Source organism: Labrus mixtus, chromosome 9, assembly GCF_963584025.1.
Source record: "Labrus mixtus chromosome 9, fLabMix1.1, whole genome shotgun sequence".
Lineage (NCBI taxonomy): Eukaryota > Metazoa > Chordata > Actinopteri > Labriformes > Labridae > Labrus > Labrus mixtus.
In genome coordinates this window covers 8,002,301-8,022,899 of record NC_083620.1, presented here as the reverse complement: position 1 = coordinate 8,022,899, position 20,599 = coordinate 8,002,301, and the positions used below count along the sequence as shown (strand labels likewise).

The 20,599-nt window shown below is 43.2% G+C and overlaps 2 protein-coding genes across 2 annotated transcripts; one reads left to right on the top strand and one right to left on the bottom strand.

Annotated features, from left to right (window-relative positions):
* Positions 1-1,001: 1,001 nt before the first annotated feature.
* On the top strand, positions 1,002-8,705 carry pnkp (polynucleotide kinase 3'-phosphatase). The gene is made up of 17 exons (XM_061045638.1): positions 1,002-1,358; positions 2,774-2,820; positions 3,123-3,401; positions 3,500-3,799; positions 4,271-4,350; positions 4,479-4,536; positions 4,628-4,735; positions 5,022-5,093; positions 5,304-5,352; positions 6,054-6,124; positions 6,346-6,438; positions 6,547-6,643; positions 6,725-6,786; positions 7,026-7,135; positions 7,360-7,447; positions 7,531-7,598; positions 8,476-8,705. Exons 1-17 carry the CDS (start codon positions 1,232-1,234, stop codon positions 8,594-8,596), a joined length of 1,830 nt encoding a protein of 609 aa, XP_060901621.1. The 5' UTR covers positions 1,002-1,231; the 3' UTR covers positions 8,597-8,705.
* Positions 8,706-8,801: 96 nt separating this feature from the next.
* Positions 8,802-18,760, bottom strand: LOC132979789 (complement C2-like). The gene is made up of 19 exons (XM_061045622.1): positions 18,690-18,760; positions 18,471-18,577; positions 15,692-15,839; positions 15,377-15,562; positions 14,479-14,658; positions 14,184-14,282; positions 13,419-13,561; positions 13,190-13,331; positions 12,953-13,087; positions 12,697-12,801; positions 12,152-12,289; positions 11,801-11,910; positions 11,579-11,696; positions 11,168-11,315; positions 10,940-11,013; positions 10,345-10,436; positions 9,983-10,115; positions 9,842-9,891; positions 8,802-8,999 (listed from the first exon to the last, which is right to left on the bottom strand). The coding sequence occupies exons 1-19, from the start codon at positions 18,739-18,741 to the stop codon at positions 8,817-8,819; spliced, it is 2,343 nt and encodes a 780-aa protein (XP_060901605.1). The 5' UTR covers positions 18,742-18,760; the 3' UTR covers positions 8,802-8,816.
* Between the last annotated feature and the right edge of the window lie 1,839 nt (positions 18,761-20,599).

Sequence of the window (20,599 nt, the reverse complement as noted above, 5' to 3'; positions counted from 1 at the left end):
TCACAGATCTGTCAGCGCTCTGAGTTCTGTAAAGAGCAACAAATTCAAAGTGGTAACCAAAGTGACTCCCATGCCCACGGTCACTCATTTATTCTGCGTTTTAAAAGAGATCTACACGTGCTTTTAAGAGCTTACAGCGGTATTTGAATTCAGTATGTCACATTATAGAAAAATGACACCTAAATGATTTTGTATTTTGTGACAAGACTTTGCAGATGTTTTCATTTCAATGTTAGGTGGGATATTCGTACAAGCCCTTAGGGGATTCTTTTCAATTCAATTCAAACAACTTTATTAATCCCTCTTGGAGTAATTGGTGTGGACTTTGTGACACGTCAGCATTTTGTATGTACGTGTCTTCTTCTGTCTTATTTTACTCTTCTGCACATATAAATAAAGAATGAAACCAGTAGGACTGAACTAAAGAAGATGACAGAGGAACTTCTTACAGTTTTGCTTTAGAAATAAAAACCGGTGCTGTTGTCTGCGAATTGTAAGTGATGTCCACACCAACAAATCATATGTTGGTTCATCAATGTCACCATACAGTAATCACACACACAAATCACACACGTTGGTACAAAACAAGTCAACTTAATCCAGCAACCAGCTTTTATAATATGAAAAGAAAAGAAACCTGTCAGTCCGGTTTAGCAGGAAGCTGTTTTATTCTTTAGTTATGCTGCATCACGTTTGGTAAACTGTTAAATGGGAAGACGGAAAACTTCTCTCCCTAATTACTCCAAATGATGAACTGAGAAGCATTTAGCTGAGTCGGTAAGTACTTAAGAGAATTGATGATACCGTCGGTCTCACCTGGTGTCTTGTTTTACCTTGGTGCTTACCTCTCTTCCTCCTTGTGTGAGTGACTGAGTGAAGGAGCACACAGGTGACTTAAATAAAATGATTTAATGTGGGAGAAACCCGGAAAAGTAGACGGAACCCTAAAATAGCTCATGTTTCTGTACGAGCGTATTTTTTCTGATGGACCGCGGGGGGACACTCGAAAAAAAAAAACAAGCCGTCTCCGGTTTGTTTGTTTACCACTGCGTGAATTTAAAAACCTCAGATAGAAGAAGTTGTGCCAAAAGTAGCTGCGTGGTTAATTTGGACTTATTGTGCTGCTGCATTGCGAAAAGTATCTCACTTATTTATCTCGCTTCTTTATTTTATTAAACGACTTTTAACTAAAAACACACCCGGAGGCTCAAAGTGAAGCAGCCCCGCTTACATGTCGTGTACGCTGGTTGGGGTTGGTCCATCCGGGGCTCGGGTCCTCCTGGAGGATGGACGAGCTGTGATTCTGGGCCGGGGTCCGGACACCGGGGTGGCCGATAAGAAATGCTCCAGGCACCAGGGTGAGAAGAGAAGAGACGGACAAGAGAAACACAAACATGGGTCATTTCAGTGACGCACCATTCACGCAGAACCTTGTAGTTCTTATGACGCAGAACCTTGTAGTTCTTATCACGCAGAACCGTGTAGTTCTTATCATGCAGAACCTTATAGTTCTTATGAGGCAGAACCTTATAGTTCTTATCACGCAGAACCTTGTAGTTCTTGTAGAACCTTGTAGTTCTTATCACGCAGAACCTTGTAGTTCTTGTAGAACCTTGTAGTTCTTATCACGCAGAACCTTGTAGTTCTTAAATAAGTTAAAGATGAGTTTAGTTTATTTCGGTAATTTTCCATCTTATAAAAAGTCACATACACATATAGATGTAAATCACAGGGTTATTTTGGAATTTACATGATTCGTTTTGATTTTTTATTTCACTTTAGATTGAATCAGGGAGATTTTAGGTTTAAAAATGTAGGGATGCTCAGCTCCAAAAGAGATTGTGACACAGTAGTTCTGTTCAGTTGTTTAACACACTCCCCCTACTAATTTCACTGAACAGCTCGTGCTATTCTCCTGTTATTATACTAGATTTGATTAACTACCATAATGTAAAATGCACCGATTGGGAAAATCAGGGCTGACACCAAAATTTGCCGATTTTGATACCAATGTTTGTTTCATTACTTCTTTTGGCGTCAGACTCCCACAATGCCGACATTTTATCTCATGTGTGACATTAAAAACAAGTCAGAGTTTAATCCACCGGTGACTTCCTCTGCCCAATAAAAAAACCTAGTTAGGTGTAAGAGTTGTCAGCATTAAATTGATTTGACACAACAAATAAAAAACATCCAATACCGACATCAGTTCATTTGCCAATTTGCCAAGTCAACAGGGACGATATCGGCCGATACCGATGTTAAACCGATGCATCGGAGCAGCCCTAACAATAATATTAAGTAGGCTAACGTGTCTTTTACATCACAAAGTAATTATTTTTGTGGAAATATGGAATACGCTGTTATTGCATATCATCGTCATTATCATACAGTTGATAACGTCGTTAGGATTTTCACATCAAGCGATTTAGAGATGTCACATTCTGGGACACCTGGTCCTGTTTTCTATCGTTTACAGGCACAATGATTCGTGATGGGGAGTAACTGATAATAAAAATAAATGATCTCAGCCCCAATAGCATTCATAACTGTCATTTTCTTATAAACGATTAGTCTTCCAACTATTCCCTCAAATGGCCATCTGACATTTTGATAAATAGTGAAACGTAAAAAGAGGCAAAGCAGACGTATGCAAACTGCAGAATTGTGTTACTGCAAAATGTTTAACTTTCTGTCTCTTATGAAATATGCGGTTAGAGATGTGTGTGTCTGTGTGTTTAAATGATGGTAACAGACTTCATGTCTCCTCCAGTGAAGGTGGTGGCTTGCTATGCAGACCAGGATGTGGTCGTAACTCAGGTATGAAAACAAAGCCTGCAGTGTCACATGATGGTTCAGTTTGTCTCCCTCCCTGCGAAACACTCTGACTAGAACGACACCTCTGCCAGACGACACTCAACAAACACCACACAGAGTTAATATTTGGTGTTGCATAATGAAAACATCTGTCAGCTCATAAAGTTTTTTTTAAAAAGCGATGTCAGCAGACCTTTCTCTTCACTGCTTGGACACACCCTGCTTATCTCCAGTCCTCTAAACTAACTGTATAACAAATACTGAGAGTCCAATGTCCACGCTTGTCCTGTTTTTTTATTCCTCAGCTCGGTCCCAATCCAAGTTCTCTTGACGGCGAGCAGCTGAGCCGTGGCCAGTCTGGAAAACTCAAACACGGAGGCACACTCTACCTTGTTAACCAGAACCATCCATTTAAACTGCACTTTGCTCTGAGTTCAAACGGAGCGGCATCCGGCGCTGCACAGAAAGGACTCAAAACCACAGGAAAGACAAAAGGAGGAAAAAACGAGACGGAAAAAGAGGGAAAGTCCAGTCCAAATCCTAAGCGCAGTATAAAGGATTTCTTTTCTACGTCTCCCATGAAGGTGACACACTGTTAGTCCTTGTGTTTGTTCCTATTAAGTACATGTACATAACTGTAGATGGAAATGAGTGACACTTTATTCTTTATTATTCTGAGTAGTCCTCTAAAAGACGACTGAGCCCAGAGAGTGGGCACCCTGAGGGGAAGCGCCAGAGGAAAGGCGAGGAGGCCTCAGCTAGAAGGAGGGAGGAAGAGGAGGACAATGAGGAGGAGGAGAGGCTGGCGGAAGAAAAGCTCAAGCAGCTGCAAGAGTTGGCGGGGAAGTCTCTGACAGAAGAGAGTACGAGCCTTCAGCCGTCATCGTCGTCTTCATCTGCAAAAGGCTGTCTGAAGAGCAACTGGCAGCAGATAAGCAACCTGTTGCTCTACACGGCTGCTGGTGTCAAAGCGAGTGACAAGGTGGGAGATGTGCCAGTGGAAAGGCTTTACGTTTGTATCAGTGTTTTGGTTCAGGGATTTTACTGTTTCATGGTGTTGAGGTTTGAGCTTTGGTTAAAGGGGTTCATAATTTAGACCTACCAATAAAAACATGCAAAGTTGCAATGAGTGCTAAAAGTTTTGATGTAAGAAAGTAGCTCATGGGGCATAGATGGCCTAGCGGTTAGGTTGCACCACTTGATGGAGGCCATAGTCCTCCAAAGGGGGCAGCCCAGGTTCAAGACCTGTGGGGCCCTGTCCACGATTTCCTACTCTGACTATGACAGTGGAGCTCCTTCAAAATAAAGGTTGTATGTACAGAATCAGACGAGTTCCACTACTGTAAAGGGGGTGGGGGGTGGGGGGTGACAGACGTTATCTTCTAGGATTTCTGTTTGGCCTGTGCTGCTACGATGCAAACGTCTGAACGTGTTCTCTTCTTCTTTCTTCCAGATCGCTGGGTTTGACATAGACGGCTGCATCATCACCACCAAGTCTGGAAAAGTGTTTCCCACCGCGCCGGATGACTGGAGGTATGCCTGCAATCCCCGATCTCCCCCTTTAACATAGTTTGCTTCAGCTTAACAATGTAACACATTTTTTTTGGCTTTTATTAGATTTTCTGCTTTATGGTTATTTTCTTTGCACATTCAATTAACAGGATCCTGTATCCCGAGATTCAGCCCAGGCTGGCCAGCTTGCTCAAGAAAGGATACAAGGTGAGAACGAGAAAAAAAACCGTACTGAACATAACTGGAAACATGGCACTTCATTACCTGGTCTACCCTTCCTCTGCTCCCCTCCCTGTAGGTGGTGTTCTTCACCAACCAGATGGGGATCGCTAAAGGCAAACTGAGACCGGAAGTCTTCAAGTCCAAAGTAGAGGACATCCTCACCAAGCTGAAGCTACCTGTGCAGGTCGGTCACGTTGGAGGTTGACTCTGTAAAATAGACGGGTGTGGACCAAATATGGAAGTTGGTCTGGTAGCTGGAGAGGTGCCAGATCACTTCCTGAGCACTGTCGAGGTGCCCTTGTGCAAGGCACCAAACCCACAAGCACCAACCCACAAGCTCCAAATGCATGATAAACAGAGTGTAAAAACTGAAATTTCCCCTTGCAGGGATCAATAAAAGTAAATCTTAAATCTTATGCTCTCATCCCTCTCATGAAAAAGATGATATCCTCCCCTTGTTTGTGTCTCAGGTGTTTGTAGCAACAGGTCCTGGCCTGTACAGGAAACCCGTGATGGGAATGTGGAACCACTTGTGTGAGAAGGTAACAGCACACACACACCCACAAGACGAACCACACCTCACATGGGCTATTTGCACTGCATTGCTGTTGCAGTGAATTAGATGAGTCACATGAGACGCCCTTTGATGATTCCTCCCAGCATTCTTACTGTTGTCTTGTGCTTTGTGTGACTCTGAGCTGTCTATTTAAGTGATATGCATGAGTTACTTTGAATGTGTGTTTCCTATTCAGGCAAATGATGGTGTGACTGTCGACAAGACACAGACTCTTTATGTGGGAGGTGAGTATGGTTGGGTATATGAAGCAGTGTTGCCATAGAGATAACATCCCATACCTGCAGGTGGATGTGTGTATTAAGATATCTGATGTGTTCTCAGAGATGAACGCATGCACACATTCAGAGTTTAATCAGAAAGACAACTGGACTTGGTTGAAGTTCTTAAAGATCTAGACGCAAACAAGCCTTTCACTGGAGAAGTGAAATGTCTTCAAGAATGTCATCAACTAAGTCCATTTGTCTGTTGGATTAAAGCTGGAATCACCATCACCTGAATGATTGAGAAAATGACACACACACAAGCATCCATCTAAAAGTAGAAAACTGAATTTGTCAGGCACATAGAGCTGAATAAATAACCCTCTCTAATGTGGCCATTAAGCCATGGACTGTAGGTACCATGGTAACAGCTGAATACACATGCATGCAAACAGTTTGCAAACAACAGGCTGTAGACGCTGGAAGAGTCATACGGTCGCCATATTGGAAATATTGGAAATCTGCAACTAAATTAGCGATGATTCTACTAAAAGGCAAAGAGCTGGAGTTAAGGCGGGTCTTAAGGGTCTTAGGCAGTCCTTGACTTTTGGAGCCAGCCTCAAGTGGACACTAAAGGAACTGCACATTTTTTGAAATTCTACATTGGCTTGTCGGCAGAGAGACACACACAGACTCACAGCTTTTGATTCTAACTCTGTGCACAGATGCTGCAGGTAGACCAGAGAACTGGGCTCCAGGGAGGAAGAAGAAGGACTTTTCCTGCAGTGACAGACTGGTAAGTCTGGAGATTTTGACTCTGCTTTGCTGTTGCACAACTCTGGGCCTCCTCCTCCTCCTCCTCCTCCTCCTCCTCCTCTTTACCTTGCTGTGTGTTCTAATTTGTCAGCTATTCTTCATACATGTGATCTTAAACATCATTATACTGCAGCTCAATGTTTCCAGTGCTGAAATAAGAGGATTGTGTTCCAGTTACTTTCTTCCTTCCTGCTTTTGTAGTTTGCTCTGAACATTGGGCTGCAGTTCCACACCCCAGAGGAGTATTTCCTGGGCTGGAAGAGCGCCGCCTACAAGCTGCCTAGTTTTGACCCTGTGAGTACAATTAACAAACTGGCATTGAACTGTATTTTTGTTCTCCAGGAGAAACCCTTGTTTGTATGCTCTGTATTTTTCAATATGCTTCTTTATCTAAAATTTTAGAGGATAATCGACTCCACTGTCAGGCTGTACGACCCACCATCCGCCTCCCTCACCTCAAGCAAGACGGAGGTCATTGTTGCTGTGGGTTTCCCTGCATGTAAGAGGAAGTTAAGCATCACTTTTTCTCACCCCACCTTGCACCACAGCCACTCTGATGTTGTCTCTCATCTCTTCACAGCCGGTAAATCCACCTTCTTCCACAGCCACATTATCCCAAAAGGCTATGTGTACGTTAACAGGGTGAGTGGATTTCCCTCCGGTTCTTAAGACACATTCACATCAAACAAGATTGTAACTGTTTGAAATAGGAGTTTCTAGTTTAATTTGCTGTTTGCTACACTTCTTTAATAATTAGAAAATATATAATAACTGCAAATGGGAATCATTTTGATTCTGTTTGCACATTTATAAATCAGTTTTGAGGACTTCCTCCCTGACACGTTGGGACTGTTCTTCTTCCCTGTTCTGTTTTGCATCAGGACACACTTGGCTCGTGGCAGAAATGCGTGTCTGAATGTGAGCGCGCGCTGAAAGAGGGCCAAAGTGTCGCCGTTGACAACACGAACCCAGATACAGAGTCACGCAAACGGTAGAGCACAAACTTATCAGAAACATTTTGTGCAGATGCACCGATGTGTCTTCCTATTTGTGCACTGATTGTTAAAAAAAAAAAAAAAATCAGGTTCAGGTGTTTTATTCTGTGAACTCTGATTCTATGCTTCTGGATCTCTGTTTTGCTGCATGATAATATTCCCACAGCTAACAGGTACGTGTAGTGTGAATTCATTTTTCTGTGTTTGTATTTTTTTTTAGATATTTGGATGTGGCCAAGGCTGCAGGAGTGCCCTGCCGTTGTTTCCAATTCACAGCCTCTCTGGAGCAAGCCAAACACAACAACAGAGTAAGACCCGCCTCTTTACACCATCACTCTTAATTCATTGTGATGTTTGACCGTGCTGCTGATGTCATTTTTGTCGCCCTCAGTTCCGTGAGATGGCTCCATCCGACGTCAAACATGCCAAAGTCAGTGACATGATTTTTCACAGTTACAAGTAAGTAAAAAAAAAAAAAAAAGCTTTCTTTTCACTCTTTTGTATGGGCCAAAACGTGGGCTAAAAAGCAGTTGAATACATGTCACCCAGTGGTTTTAGCTTGTAAACATTTTAACAAGCTCTACCTCATCCTTGTGAGTTTGAAATTGAATCAATATTTTTTGTATTTCTGCAAGTAAAACTTTTTTGAACAGTTAAACCGTGTCCTAACAGCATGCAATGCGATCAAGCGTCAGAATCAGCTTGATTTAATTGTGTCCTATTTGAAGTTTCCTAACAGCCTGCAACAAAGCAGCGCAAAACAGCACGATGATCCTTTTTGCCCTGAAGCCTCGTTCGTTTCTATTTCAATCCTGCCCTCACTTAGGCACAGGAGGTGGCTCTACAAGGCGCTGAGAGCGTCAGAGGAAGCTTTTCTTTTCCTTTTCTTAATTTACATTGTTAGCGTGTTTTACAAAGTGGAGATATTGATTCATTTTTTTAATATCCACATCCGTGTTGAAATATCTTTCTTTTGACTTGTTTCAACCCCCCGGAGAAAAACTTTATTCTGCTCACAGTGAGCCGTTTATTGACGAGCTTTGAGTGTTGAGAATTGAGTCAATGACTCGTCAATACAAAACACCACGTTATGATATTTGAGAGGTGGTTAAGTGTCTTGCCAAAGGCCACTTCGTACATGTAGCTGCAGGAGCTGGGTATCGAATCCCTGAACTTCTGGTTGAAGGGTTAGCTTGTGTGTATTCTCTACTCACAGAGCAGAGATGTTAATATTTGACGGCTTGGATATGGATAGTGAGCGTCCGATGCTGCTCGATGCAACGTGATATCTAACTACGTACTATCTGCTCTAATCTCACTCCCTCTCTCTGGACAGGAAACATTTTGTGGCCCCTGCGCTCTCTGAGGGATTTTCAGAAATCCTCCAGATCCACTTCGTCCCAAACTTCAAAGACAGCCAATCAGAAACCCTGTTCCGGCAGTTTTCAGAGGGCTGATTCGACTCTCTCATTGACAAATCCATCCTGTGAAGCAGCTGACAGTTGACTAAAAATACACCAAGATTGTCTTTGCGCTGAGATGAGAAATAAAACGGTGTGACAACAAGCAGTTTCTTTTTTTTAATGCTTTACACTGCATGAGTTAAATGCACCACGTCTATACAAATCACAGTATACCATTTGTCAATAAAGCTTTGAAAAGCTTGGACTTTGCTGTTCACGCAATATCAGGCAGGAACTGGATCTCGTCTTTGAGATGCCTTTTCAGCCAGGGCATTATCTTGAAGAGGTCGATGTGAAAGTCTCGAGCATCAGGTGGCGGCTTGTCACTCCTGTAACGCCTCAGTGCTGGGTTGAGGTTGTTGCAGATATCTGTGGTGCCCCAGCTCACTACTCCCACCTGGTGGCAAAAGCAGGAAAAATAAAGTTTATTAATAGAGCACTGACTAAACCAATGTCTCAAAGTGTTTTACAAAGCATAAAACGCTCTGTCTCCTTTAGACTTTATAGAACCAATCAGTGAGATGTGTAGTGAGTGAAATGATAAAGTGATCTTACTATATGATCAGACATTAAGGAAACATGTTATGTTGAAGTGCTGGCTTCTCTGACAACAATGCAGCAGCCAGTATGTCCTCCTTCTAACTTTAGATTCTGGTCCTGAATGCTCTGGATTTGTTCGGACCAGAGGAGGTAGGCGGTTTTAAGGCACCCCCACACGGCCGTTTTGGATGCCCGATGCAGCGATGGAAGCGGGCAAGAGAAGTGATTCAGATAGAAGTGATTGTACCCGATCTAAAAAGCCTCTGCATGTTTCTAATAAGCTCCACGAGCAGAAACGTGCTCAAACTAGGATCAATATTGGAGATGATTTTGAAAAATGGAGAGAGGTTAGAACACAGAAAGGTTTACAGACCGATGCAGAGCTGGATAAACACTGAAGCTACAGTGTCCACCACATGGCAACCTGTGTGAGCATTGACTCTAGAGAGGAGGAGACAGCTCTCTACAATGTTTTGAATGTATTTTGACTGTGGTACCCATTTTAAACACTAGGTGTCAGAGTTACATATTGATCCTTTAAGTTTTAGGTAGGAACAGTGAGGAAATAGGCAGCTAGTGTAAGGTCATTAAAAAAGGAGGAATATGTTACATTTTCTTGATTTCTTTGAAGCCTTGCTGCAGAAATGTGTGTGATGAAAATAGTGTACGAGGTTGTTGTTGTGTGGAAAAGTAGCCCACCTGAAAGTAGCGCTTCCTTTTTTCCAGAAACAGTGATCCTCCAGAGTCACCTGTACAGCAACACACAGAATAATGTAAACTACATGCAATGTAGGTCACACTGTGGTGGTTATAATAACTCAGCAGGGTTAGAATCCCGACCTTTACAGCTTATAGTGTAGTGGTATCCCGAGGAGCCCCCAGAACAGAGGAATCTGTCAGGTACGTACTCCTCCAGTGTCACATTGGTCGGCTCTTTGAGGGTCTGTTTCGCCTTCTCTACACAGCCAGGCCTCTGCACACACAAAACACAACTTAAACACTCTTTCATTACTCTTTGTTATTTACCATCTCCAGCTTTAATCTCACCTCACAGATTTTATGCAGGAATGAGAAAATGGGGTGTTATGTTGAATTTCTACAGATACCTGGCGACTTCAGGTTAGAGGGGAGGGAAATACTGACCAGCTACACTGACCAGTGTAAAGCCTGCTGGAATTCTATCAGAAGAAGAAGTAGCTCACCTGACTTCCTGTTTGAATATAAGTTCCTTTGCGTAGGGAGTTCTTATGAATGAAAAAGGCAGCAGTCTCCTTATCAGGAAGTAGTTCCTCCCCTGTAGGCACACATTCATCAGTGTTAATTCAAACTAGTTAAATCTGATCACGTTGCTCTTTTAGGATCAGTATTGGAGATGCTTTTGAAAAATGGAGAGAGGTTAGAACGCAGAAAGGTTTACAGACCCATGCAGAGCTGGCTAAACACTGAAGCTTCAGTGTCCACCACATGGTGACCTGTGTGAGCATCGACTCTAGAGAGGAGGGGGCAGGGGGAGACAGCTCTCTACAATGTTTTGAATTTGGACTGCAGTACCCATTTTAAACACTAGGTGTCAGAGTAACACTAAGACCAAGGTTTAGACAGCATTTCCAATATGGCGACTGCCATCGATAGGCTTTACACATTTCTGTCAGTAACCAATGGGGGACGTCAATGAGTCTCTGAGGTGGTTTTTTTTGGGTCTTCCCTAAATATTACCACTGTTTGAACAGGATAAACAGATTGAAAGAATCTGGTGTACTCTTATCATGAATGCTTAGGTCATGAAAGGTCACATACTGTGCTGCTGACATGTAGAGTTGACTCTCTTCATGGCTCGGCTGGCTGGCACGGTGCATGGCAAGCAGATAGGTCTGTTGAATGACATACACAACACAAACACTCAGCACTATATGGGGGGAATAAAAGACAATGCCAACACACACACACACACACACACACAAGAGAAAACAAAAGACACCTTTTTAAAAAAAAAAAAATAGGTGAGCATTTATTCTCAGGTCTTACCTGGCCTTCCAGGAGAGAGGGATACTCATGTTCACCTGCACCAGAGCTACATCATAGTCGTAGAACTCGGATACATTTCTGTGTCTCAGTGCTCTGGTGTTGTACTTGGGGTGCATGATCACCTTCTTGGGAACCACCGCACCCTCACCTGGAAACCAGAGAAGATGCTTATTATGATTTCAAAACAACAAGGATTTAAAGCACAGATGGATGACGTGAAAGTTCAAGTGAACCCAACATATGTGGAGCTTTTCCTACCGATCTTTTCAAGATACATGTCTAATAAACATTTTTAGACACGATTTCTGTGTTGGCCGATATTGGCCCTGTTGAAAGAAATCGGCACATCTGCAAAAAACGTGGCATGATGTGTAATGTTTCTGCTAATCTCAAATAGTTTCCGGCACTGACCCTGACTATGCTGTATGACCACCTGCTGATGGATACTGTCTGTACTCGCTCTGGCAAAGCAGTGAGCTGCAGTCAGCACCCAGTTGCTGCTCACAATGGATCCAACACATGGCGTCGACTAGAAGGAAGAAAAAAAGTATTAAAGTGTGAAAATGTAGAATGCAAAAAAAAAAAAAGTTCTGCTATGACTTTCATGTCGTAGTACGTAAAGCTAGCTCCCACCGATTTCACAGAGACGTGCCAGGGTTTGGTGAAGATCCCTTTGACATCCTCCTTCTGCTCCTTGGAGATGTGTTCCTGAGCTACCCCGCACATCGTCACACTTTTGTCACCTGCATAATGAAACATCCACAACGGATATATTGGCATTAAGATTGAATTACAAATCTGAAATGTTTTAAACTGGTGCTATGTGTGTCTGTGAGGTGCATGTGTGAACAACCAGATCAGGAACATTTTCTAATAATTTGTCAGTAGTGCTAGTATGAAAACAGCTATAAAACATTGAATTGTGGAAACACAAGCTCTTCGGCCATGGAATTGAGAGAGGGATTTTATTTTATTTTCACTTACTAATGATGCTGTTGAACACTACTCCCAGTGTTTCGTAGTCCTTCAGAACAAAGACGTGCTCCTCACCACGTTTTTTTGAAGCCAAAGAGTTCAACTGATCTCTTTTCACTCGGTCTCCGATACCAAACACATAGACATCTGAAAATACACACACAAATGGACATTTACTTTACACGCACATACACCACTTACAGTGTGTAACAAGTAAAAAACCATTGCATGCCTGATGTAATGTTGCTTTACTGTGATGTTGTTGAAATGACTTATTATTCAATTATCCATCCATTCATTATCTAAACAGCTTGTCCTGTTCGTCGTGGGGGGCTGGTGCTGATCCCAGCTGTCATTGGGTGAGAGGCGGGGTTACACCCTGGACTGTTCACCAGTCAATCACAGAGCTGACATATAGAGACAGACAACCAGACAGAGTCACCAGTTAACCTAACGAGTATGTCTTTGAGGATTCTAACCAGGAACCTCCTCGCTGTGAGGAAACAGCTCTAACCACTGCAACACCAGAAAACCTTATCTTTTTATCATCATACCCAGCATGGTCTCATGTGTATGATCCGGGGCTATTTTGTGGTAACCCAGCAGGCTCCTGATCCGGGCCAGCTCAATCTGAGGTTTGGAGCCTGTGTTGGTGAAACCTGCAGAGAAGAAAATGTCAGACATCTACACCCTTCAAAATAAGATCCCTTATTACGTTCCCACTTTCATTCAATAAGTCAGAGAGGTTATCAAATGAGTTTTATGCGCTGGAGGATCTCAACAGATATGAGAGACATTGGTTGTTTTTACCATCTGTTTCTATGACGATGATGTTCTGAGTCTCATTAAAATGGTTTGTGGCGCTGTTTTGCTTTAAGAAGGCGATCATCTCACTGACACGCTTCAGGGCAGCATGCAGGTTGGTGCCTGTCTTACTGCCGTGGCCTGCAGATAAAACATTATGTAAAAGTTCAGAGCATACTTTACTTATTGTGATTTTCTCATAAATACTGTAAATGAATGAAGCAGTAATAAACACAGTCCTACTATGGTAGTCGAACTCCATCAGATTCCATATGACGTCGCCAACGCTGCTACTTATATCTGAGTCTGTGATGTTGACAATGTCTTTAGCCACGCTGGCAAATGACACCACATGAAACTTCAACTGCACCTCGTAGCTCTCCAACTAAAAAAAAGACATGTAGGAGTTACAGCCACCGAGACAGGCTGACAGGATGACAGGGAAACAGGTAATCTTTTTAATGCTACAGACCTTTCTTATCAGAGCAATGGTGGCTTCCCTGGATTTTTCAAAGTCCTCCTTTGTAATGCTTCCCGACGTGTCCAGTAAAATGAAGACATTCATGCGACTGCCTTCAGCCACACGGAAGGTACGACCAAAAGAGCTGCTTTCACCTAACACACACAGAAAGTACTTCACTTAATGGGCTGAAATATTGCTGAGATATTTAAAGGAAGAATGTGCGACTTTTTGTCCCAGTAGATGTCGTCCTTCAGCACCAGCGTGAAACCAAAACAAACTGCTGTTTGGCTGCACCTCCACTATTCTGAAGCCTCCTCCTCCAACCACTCTCCACTCGCGTTGGCACAAAGGAGTCAAGCACAAGCGGGAGACCAAATTGTCCTTTGCTTGAGCTGCAATTGCCTGTGGCCTGCATTGTTGTGTTAGCATGCTAATGTTAGCGCCCTTTAGTTAGCTCGTAGCTACACATTGCATGGCCGTGATCTAAAAATGCTTACATAGCATTCATAAAAGGAGTGAGTATGTTCTTCTTCTTCTCTCTAGTCCTTGACTAAAACACCTCTGATACACAAGGGGAGAAGCCGGCCGTCCCGGCCATGTAAACACGGCTCTGACAACAACACAGCCGGTAGGACTCGAGCTTCTCACTCATTGTAGACAGTCATGACTCAGAGAGACATTTACACAGGACATACTTGATTTACTGTATTCTATATTTATGTGTTAAATGTCACACATTCTTCCTTTTAAGACACCAATACAAGTTATACCCACTTTCCTGTTTGGCGTCTGGTGAGAGTACATCCATCTTTCCTGCTAGCGACCCCGCCATGACTGCTGCCACAACACTCGGGGAGTCGAAGGTGTTTGGGGCTGCAGTAAGAACAAAGACTTGATGAATTGACATGTGTCATGATATAACAGTTCGCTGTGTGCTGCTCTGGCATCAACTGATGCTGTCTCTCATTTTCTTATTCTATGGTTCTTTATGATAAAAGGGCTTTATTATAAAAGCCTGTTATTAGAATTTTGCACTTAATCGATGTTTAAAAAGGCTGTCAGTCTGCACCTTGGCAGCGTGGAGTTGAGCCACTCCACTCCCTGTTCTCCAGGCAAACCCTTTCAGCCGAGCCGAGCAGATCCATACCGGCCTGACACCAGTAAGTCACTTTCTGCCCCGTGTAAAACCGGCCTGGTGATCTCTGGGCCCCGGGTGGGATCCCAGGGTCATTACAGTCGTCGGATGAATCTAAAGACAGAGGGGCAACATCCAAAAAAAATACACGATTTCATACAACAATAAGTTTCAAGTAAGTGATTTGATTGGACAAGACGTATTCCGTTGATGTCGATAAAGAGAACAACAGCTCTGGGACTTTTAACCATCGCTCTGCGTCAGGTGTTCAGAGCACCGCCAGCTAAGCATGTCACATTTAGTGAGACAACCTTCAGGTAAACATAAGGCTGACAATGAATCTACAACTCCTAAAACAAAGACAAAAAAATATGACGAGTCATGTCTGGCCCTCTGCTTCACTTTAACAACGGTGGGTAATGAAAAGAGACACACGCCTTCCTGGAAGTTTCAATCATAAAGAAGATTTTCATAGTTCATTTTTTAGGGCGTTGCAAAAGGGGGCCGGGCAGAGAGAGTTTGGGTACCTGTGGCCTAAAGTATACTGGTGTTTGTACTTGCTAGGAATATATTTTTTGTTGTTGCAAAAGATGATTATAAGGTAAAGTTAAGTGGAGTAAATAAGTGTATTCATCCAAATCTACTTTACGACGTAAACCTCATTTTAAGTGTGAGATTAGTCCGAGCATGCTCGCTCTACAATTATTTGCTCTAATACACCTAAGAGCCCCTCGTAAGCTGATGTTCTCAGTAGTTCTCTGTTGCACTCATTAAGAGAAATGTAACCATGTTTGTATTTAATTTAATCATACACAAAGTTGTCTGTCCTCACCATCATTCTCACAGACAGGAGTATTTCCCGTCCACTCTCCTGTCAGGGTGCAGTTCCTCTGGGCGGAACCAGACAAGATGAACCCCTCCTGGCAGGAGAAGCTCTGTGTGGCCCCTACATGGAGCCACTGGTCTCTGGGCCAGAAGTCTCCATGATCCAACTGGAGCTGAGCTGGACACAACACAGCTGGGATTTTGACAACGGTGGACAGACAGACGAGCAGATGAGGACATTTTACATAAGTGAAGTATGAAAATCAAAATTCAGACTCTAACCAGAGGAGACCTAAATTCATTCACCCTCAAAAAACATCACCTTTGCATGTAGCACGAGACACCTCTCTGCCACTTGGTAATCTCATGGAGGACCACTCCCCATCTGCACTGCAGGTCCTGTAGCTGACCGGGGAAGGGTATTGCCCCAGGCCGCAGTGATAGGACAGCACACTTCCCTCCATTCCCCCCTGGAGAGGAAACACATGGTCACTTCTGGAGCTAAATTAAGTGACATGAGATTGTGTCACTTTCCAGATGGTATAGTTCCTTTTTATCATGAAAGGGATTGAACCGTCAGTATTTTTAGTATTGTCTCTCTTCTTTTTTATTTCCAGGAATCATACTGACAGATCCTTTTTTAAAAACAATACACATCCTCTTTTTTGCCCTTTATTCTGTCCCTGGAAACTTGGCTGGTTAAACCCTTTAAGACCTTTGAGTTGCAGTGTTTGAGTGCAAGTGCTAAATCCTGCAGTTCGTTGAGGGTCAACTTGAGGCTGGCTCCAAGAACCCCGAATGTCACGTATACACCCCATTCAAGAACGCATGTTTTAACAGGATAAATTAACATGATTACACCCTGGTTCAAAAATATTTGTTTGATTAGTTATTGTCCTCATGGGCACACACTGTACAGGAAGTGAATTATTTTACAACCCATCCATTTTGATTTTATGAACGATAAGTGTTATCCATAGTTAGGCGCGTAGCTGACATGACTGACAGGTGGGCGTAGTGTAACAGTTTGTCAGGAGGCTTAAAACCTGCCTCAGCTCCAGCTTTCAGCATGTCGTTAGGTTGACTGAAAGTTAGACTGAGACAGGATTTCCAACATGGAGACCGCCATCGATGGGCCTCCAAAGCCCGCTGCAGGAACAGAAGGCTGTCACTTCGTCCATTATTACTTACAGTCTATGGATTTATATCATAGAACAGCTGTTTCTTTAATGTCTACTTTTCCACACACTTTGCTGCCCTGTGCTGCTGTTGTTAAGCCGTTTATCACCTCTGTTTTCAGTGTCTCATTTTTAGCCCGTTTAACTGAAATTGTGTAACTCTATACATAAACCATTAAAGGCTTTATATGTGATTTTCTGATCCAGCAGATGTCGCCCTTGAGCACCAGCATGAAACCAAAACAACACTGCTATGCTGACGATACCCAGCTCTTCCTGTCATTCCCGCCAGACGATGTTACAGTTTCTGCAAGAATCTCATCATGCCTTGCTGATATCTCTAAATGGATGAATGAACGGCACCTTCAACTCAATCTTTCAAAGACTGAGCTCCTTGTCATCCCAGCCAGTCCCTCTATGCAACCACAGATCAATATCCAGCTTGGAACAACCAAACTCATGCCCACAAAGTCTGCCCGGAACCTGGATGTCATGATTGATGACCAGCTAACTTTTAAGGTTCAAGTAGCCTCGATTTCCCGGTCATGTCTATTTGCCCTGTATAACATCAGGAAGATCAGACCTTACCTGTCAGAACATGCTACACAGCTCCTGGTACAGGCTCTTGTGATATCACGCATCGATTATTGCAACTTTCTACTGGCAGGTCTTCCTACATGCACTATCAAACCTCTGCAAATGATACAAAATGCAGCAGCACGACTGGTCTTCAACCTTCCTAAAAGAGCACATGTCACTCTGCTGTTCATCTCCTTACACTGGCTCCCAGTTACTGCTCGCATCAAATTTAAAACTCTGTTGCTCGCTTACAAAACAGCGACAAAAACAGCTCCTCCTTACTTTAACTCTCTCATCCAGGTCTACACTCTCTCCCGCCCACTACGCTCTGCCAATGAAAGGCGTCTGATCCAACCTTCACAACAGGGTCCTAAGTCTCTGACTAGACTCTTCTCCTCTGTTGCCCCCCAGTGGTGGAATGAACTTCCAAACTCCATTCGATCTGCAGAGTCCCTCTGCACCTTTAAGAAAAAGCTAAAGACCAAAGCTCTTTCATGAATACCTACTAACTTAATGATGATGGTCTCCATATTATTGATGATGATGATGATGGTAATGACGATGGTTTTTGTTTGATAACGATGACTTATAAGATGGTTTCTATACTGATTAGAGCTCTCAAGAACTGCCGTCAATGTTGTGCTTTGCCTCTGGTCACTTCCTGTCAGCACCTGTGTGTCCAATCGGACTCAAAGCTGATCGTTTGCTCTTACTGACATTGTTCCCTTTTTTCTAGATCCTTGCTTGTGTTGTACTTATTCTCTGATGTACGTCGCTTTGGATAAAAGCGTCTGCTAAGTGAATTGTAGAATTGTAGAACTTGCGGTGCATTGTTGTGTTAGCATGCTAATGCTAGCGATCTTTATTATGCTTGTATCTTCACACTGCATGTATATTTACCCAAAATGAGCGTGATCTAGAAACGCAGTTAAGCAGTGAGTACAGTATGTTATTCTTCTTTTCTCTAGTCCCTCAATTAAACAACTTTTATTTGCGAGGGGAGGAGTCAATATTTCCCTTAGAGATAAATATGGCCACTAAACTTATAACCTAAAACTCTGACACTGCAGGATGTAATAAAAATTGGTATTCAAATAAATAATAATTAAGGAATTCTTGTTGTATAGCATGACATCTTCAGATTGTTATTTTGTCTGGTCATTAAAGTAAAATTCAGAAAGAAATTCAACTTAAAGATGATTAAAGAAAGAAAAGCAGAAAATCCGAGCCATGAACAGAACATATTTTTATGTTTTAAACAATGATTAATAGATCATACATTTTTTGTGTTAATTGAAGTATATGCTGATCAGTTTCAGCTCCCCTGTTCAGGTGTTTGTTTACCTGTGAGTAGGTGACATGTCCACCTTTAATGCTCTCTGTTGTGGAGCAGTTGAGAGGCTGTAGATCCTCGTATGTTCCATAATCGTATTCAGATTCCTGCAGAAACACTGGAGCACAAACAGTCAGTGGTCGTTATAAACATGTGTACACAGACGCCAACAATGCCAATAACCACACTTGAAATGACAGTAAATGCAACACAAAAAATGTTAGGCTCACCCTCCTGGACGGAGACGAGGAGTAAGATCCACAGTACAGGCTTGACATACATGACTGAGCTCTGTGTCCCGTCTGTGGCCTTTGTGTCAAAACCACAGCAAGAGTGTCTAAATCGACCTGCAGTCAGCCGCTTTATTTGATGACTGATTATCCATTAACACAGACGATCCAATCCGGGAAATGAGGGATTGTGCAATTTTGGACAGCACAGATCTGAACCCTTTACTTTCTTTATTGATTGCACTCATTTTTATAAAAGTCTCATGTCATAGGACACTGTCATTCTTTTTATTTTATTTTTATTTTACATTACCAAATGATTTAAAACAACAGTGAGGTTACTATGATGGTATTAAATGTCACACATTATAAATACACTTTACCATGTTTCTCTAACACTAATATGTGTCTCTAGTCTGTCTACAAACCCCCAAATCATGAGACAAGTCCATCCTCTCCGTCTTTTGCCTGCTCCACTTTTCAGAAAATGTGTGCTCAAACAGCCCGTTCGGAGATTTTCCCTTCATGACATCACAAAGGGCAGTAACCCCTCCCCCAGGTGGGTGACACTCCCACAGCTAGGTGTTTGTTCTGCCCTCTGAGTCTGCCTTCTCACCGTAAACAATAGGACATGGCCTAACATCTCATACAGTCTGGCTCCAGGAGCCCCAAATCACTATTCTCCACTATCAACAAACTCCTCAACCCTTTGGACAACGGTTCCCAATCCTTCACAGCAGACAAATGCACCTCCTTCCTGTCATTCTAGAATAGACACCATCTACAACAACCTGGCACCTCTTTTACCTGTCCCGCCTTCTTTCCCTTCCCCCACCTTAACCTCTCAGCAACTTTCCCAGTTCTCCCCTGTCTCCCTGCAGAGCTCTCTGGCCTCATCACGGGAATGAAAACCTCCACCTGCCTTCTGGACCCCATCCCCACCAGTCTTGTCAAGGCCTGCCTTCCCACCCTATCCCCACTCATCATCTCAACAGTTAATTCCTCCCTCTCCACTGGGGCCGTTCCACTATCCCTCAAACTTGCTGCTGTCACCCCCATTTAAAAAAAACCTGGACTCAATCCCGACATCCCAAACAACTACAGACCCATCTCCAACCTCCCCTTTCTCTCAAAACTTCTGGAACGTGCTATTGCTTCACAACTCAAAATCTACCTCTCTGCCAATGACCTCTATGAATCATTCCAATCTGGTTTCCGTTCCCACCACAGCACCGAAACAGCTCTCCTCAAGATCACCAACGACCTTCTCCTCTCTTCTGATGCCGGAAACCTCAACCTGCTCATCCTACTGGACCTAAGCGCAGCTTTTGACACCATCAACCATTCCATCCTTCTCTCCCGCCTTGAAACCACATTCAACATCACCGGCACTGCACTCTCCTGGCTCAAATCATACCTCTCTGACAGATACCAGTTCATCAGCATCAACCACTGCAAATCCCCCACTGCTCCTCTCTCCCAAGGTGTTCCCAAAGGTTCAGTACTAGGTCCCCTCCTCTTCATTATGTACATGCTCCCCCTTGGTCACATCACCCGCCGCCATGGACTCCAGTTTCACTGCTTTGCCGACGACATCCAGCTCCACATCGCCACCAAAGTCATCACTCCTGCCACTCACTCAATCCTCACTGACTGCATCACAGAAATAAAATCCTGGCTTCAAACCAACTTTCTCAAACTCAACTGTGACAAATCAGAAGTCATTATCATCGGCCCCAAATCCCTCATCAAATCCACCAACAACTTCTCCCTAACCATCGATGGCTCCACAGTGCTCCCTTCCCCCCACATCCGTAACCTTGGTGTCATCTTCGACCAAACCCTCTCCTACGACAAAAACATTAAACAAATCACCAAAACAGCCTTTTTCCACCTCAGAAACATCGCCC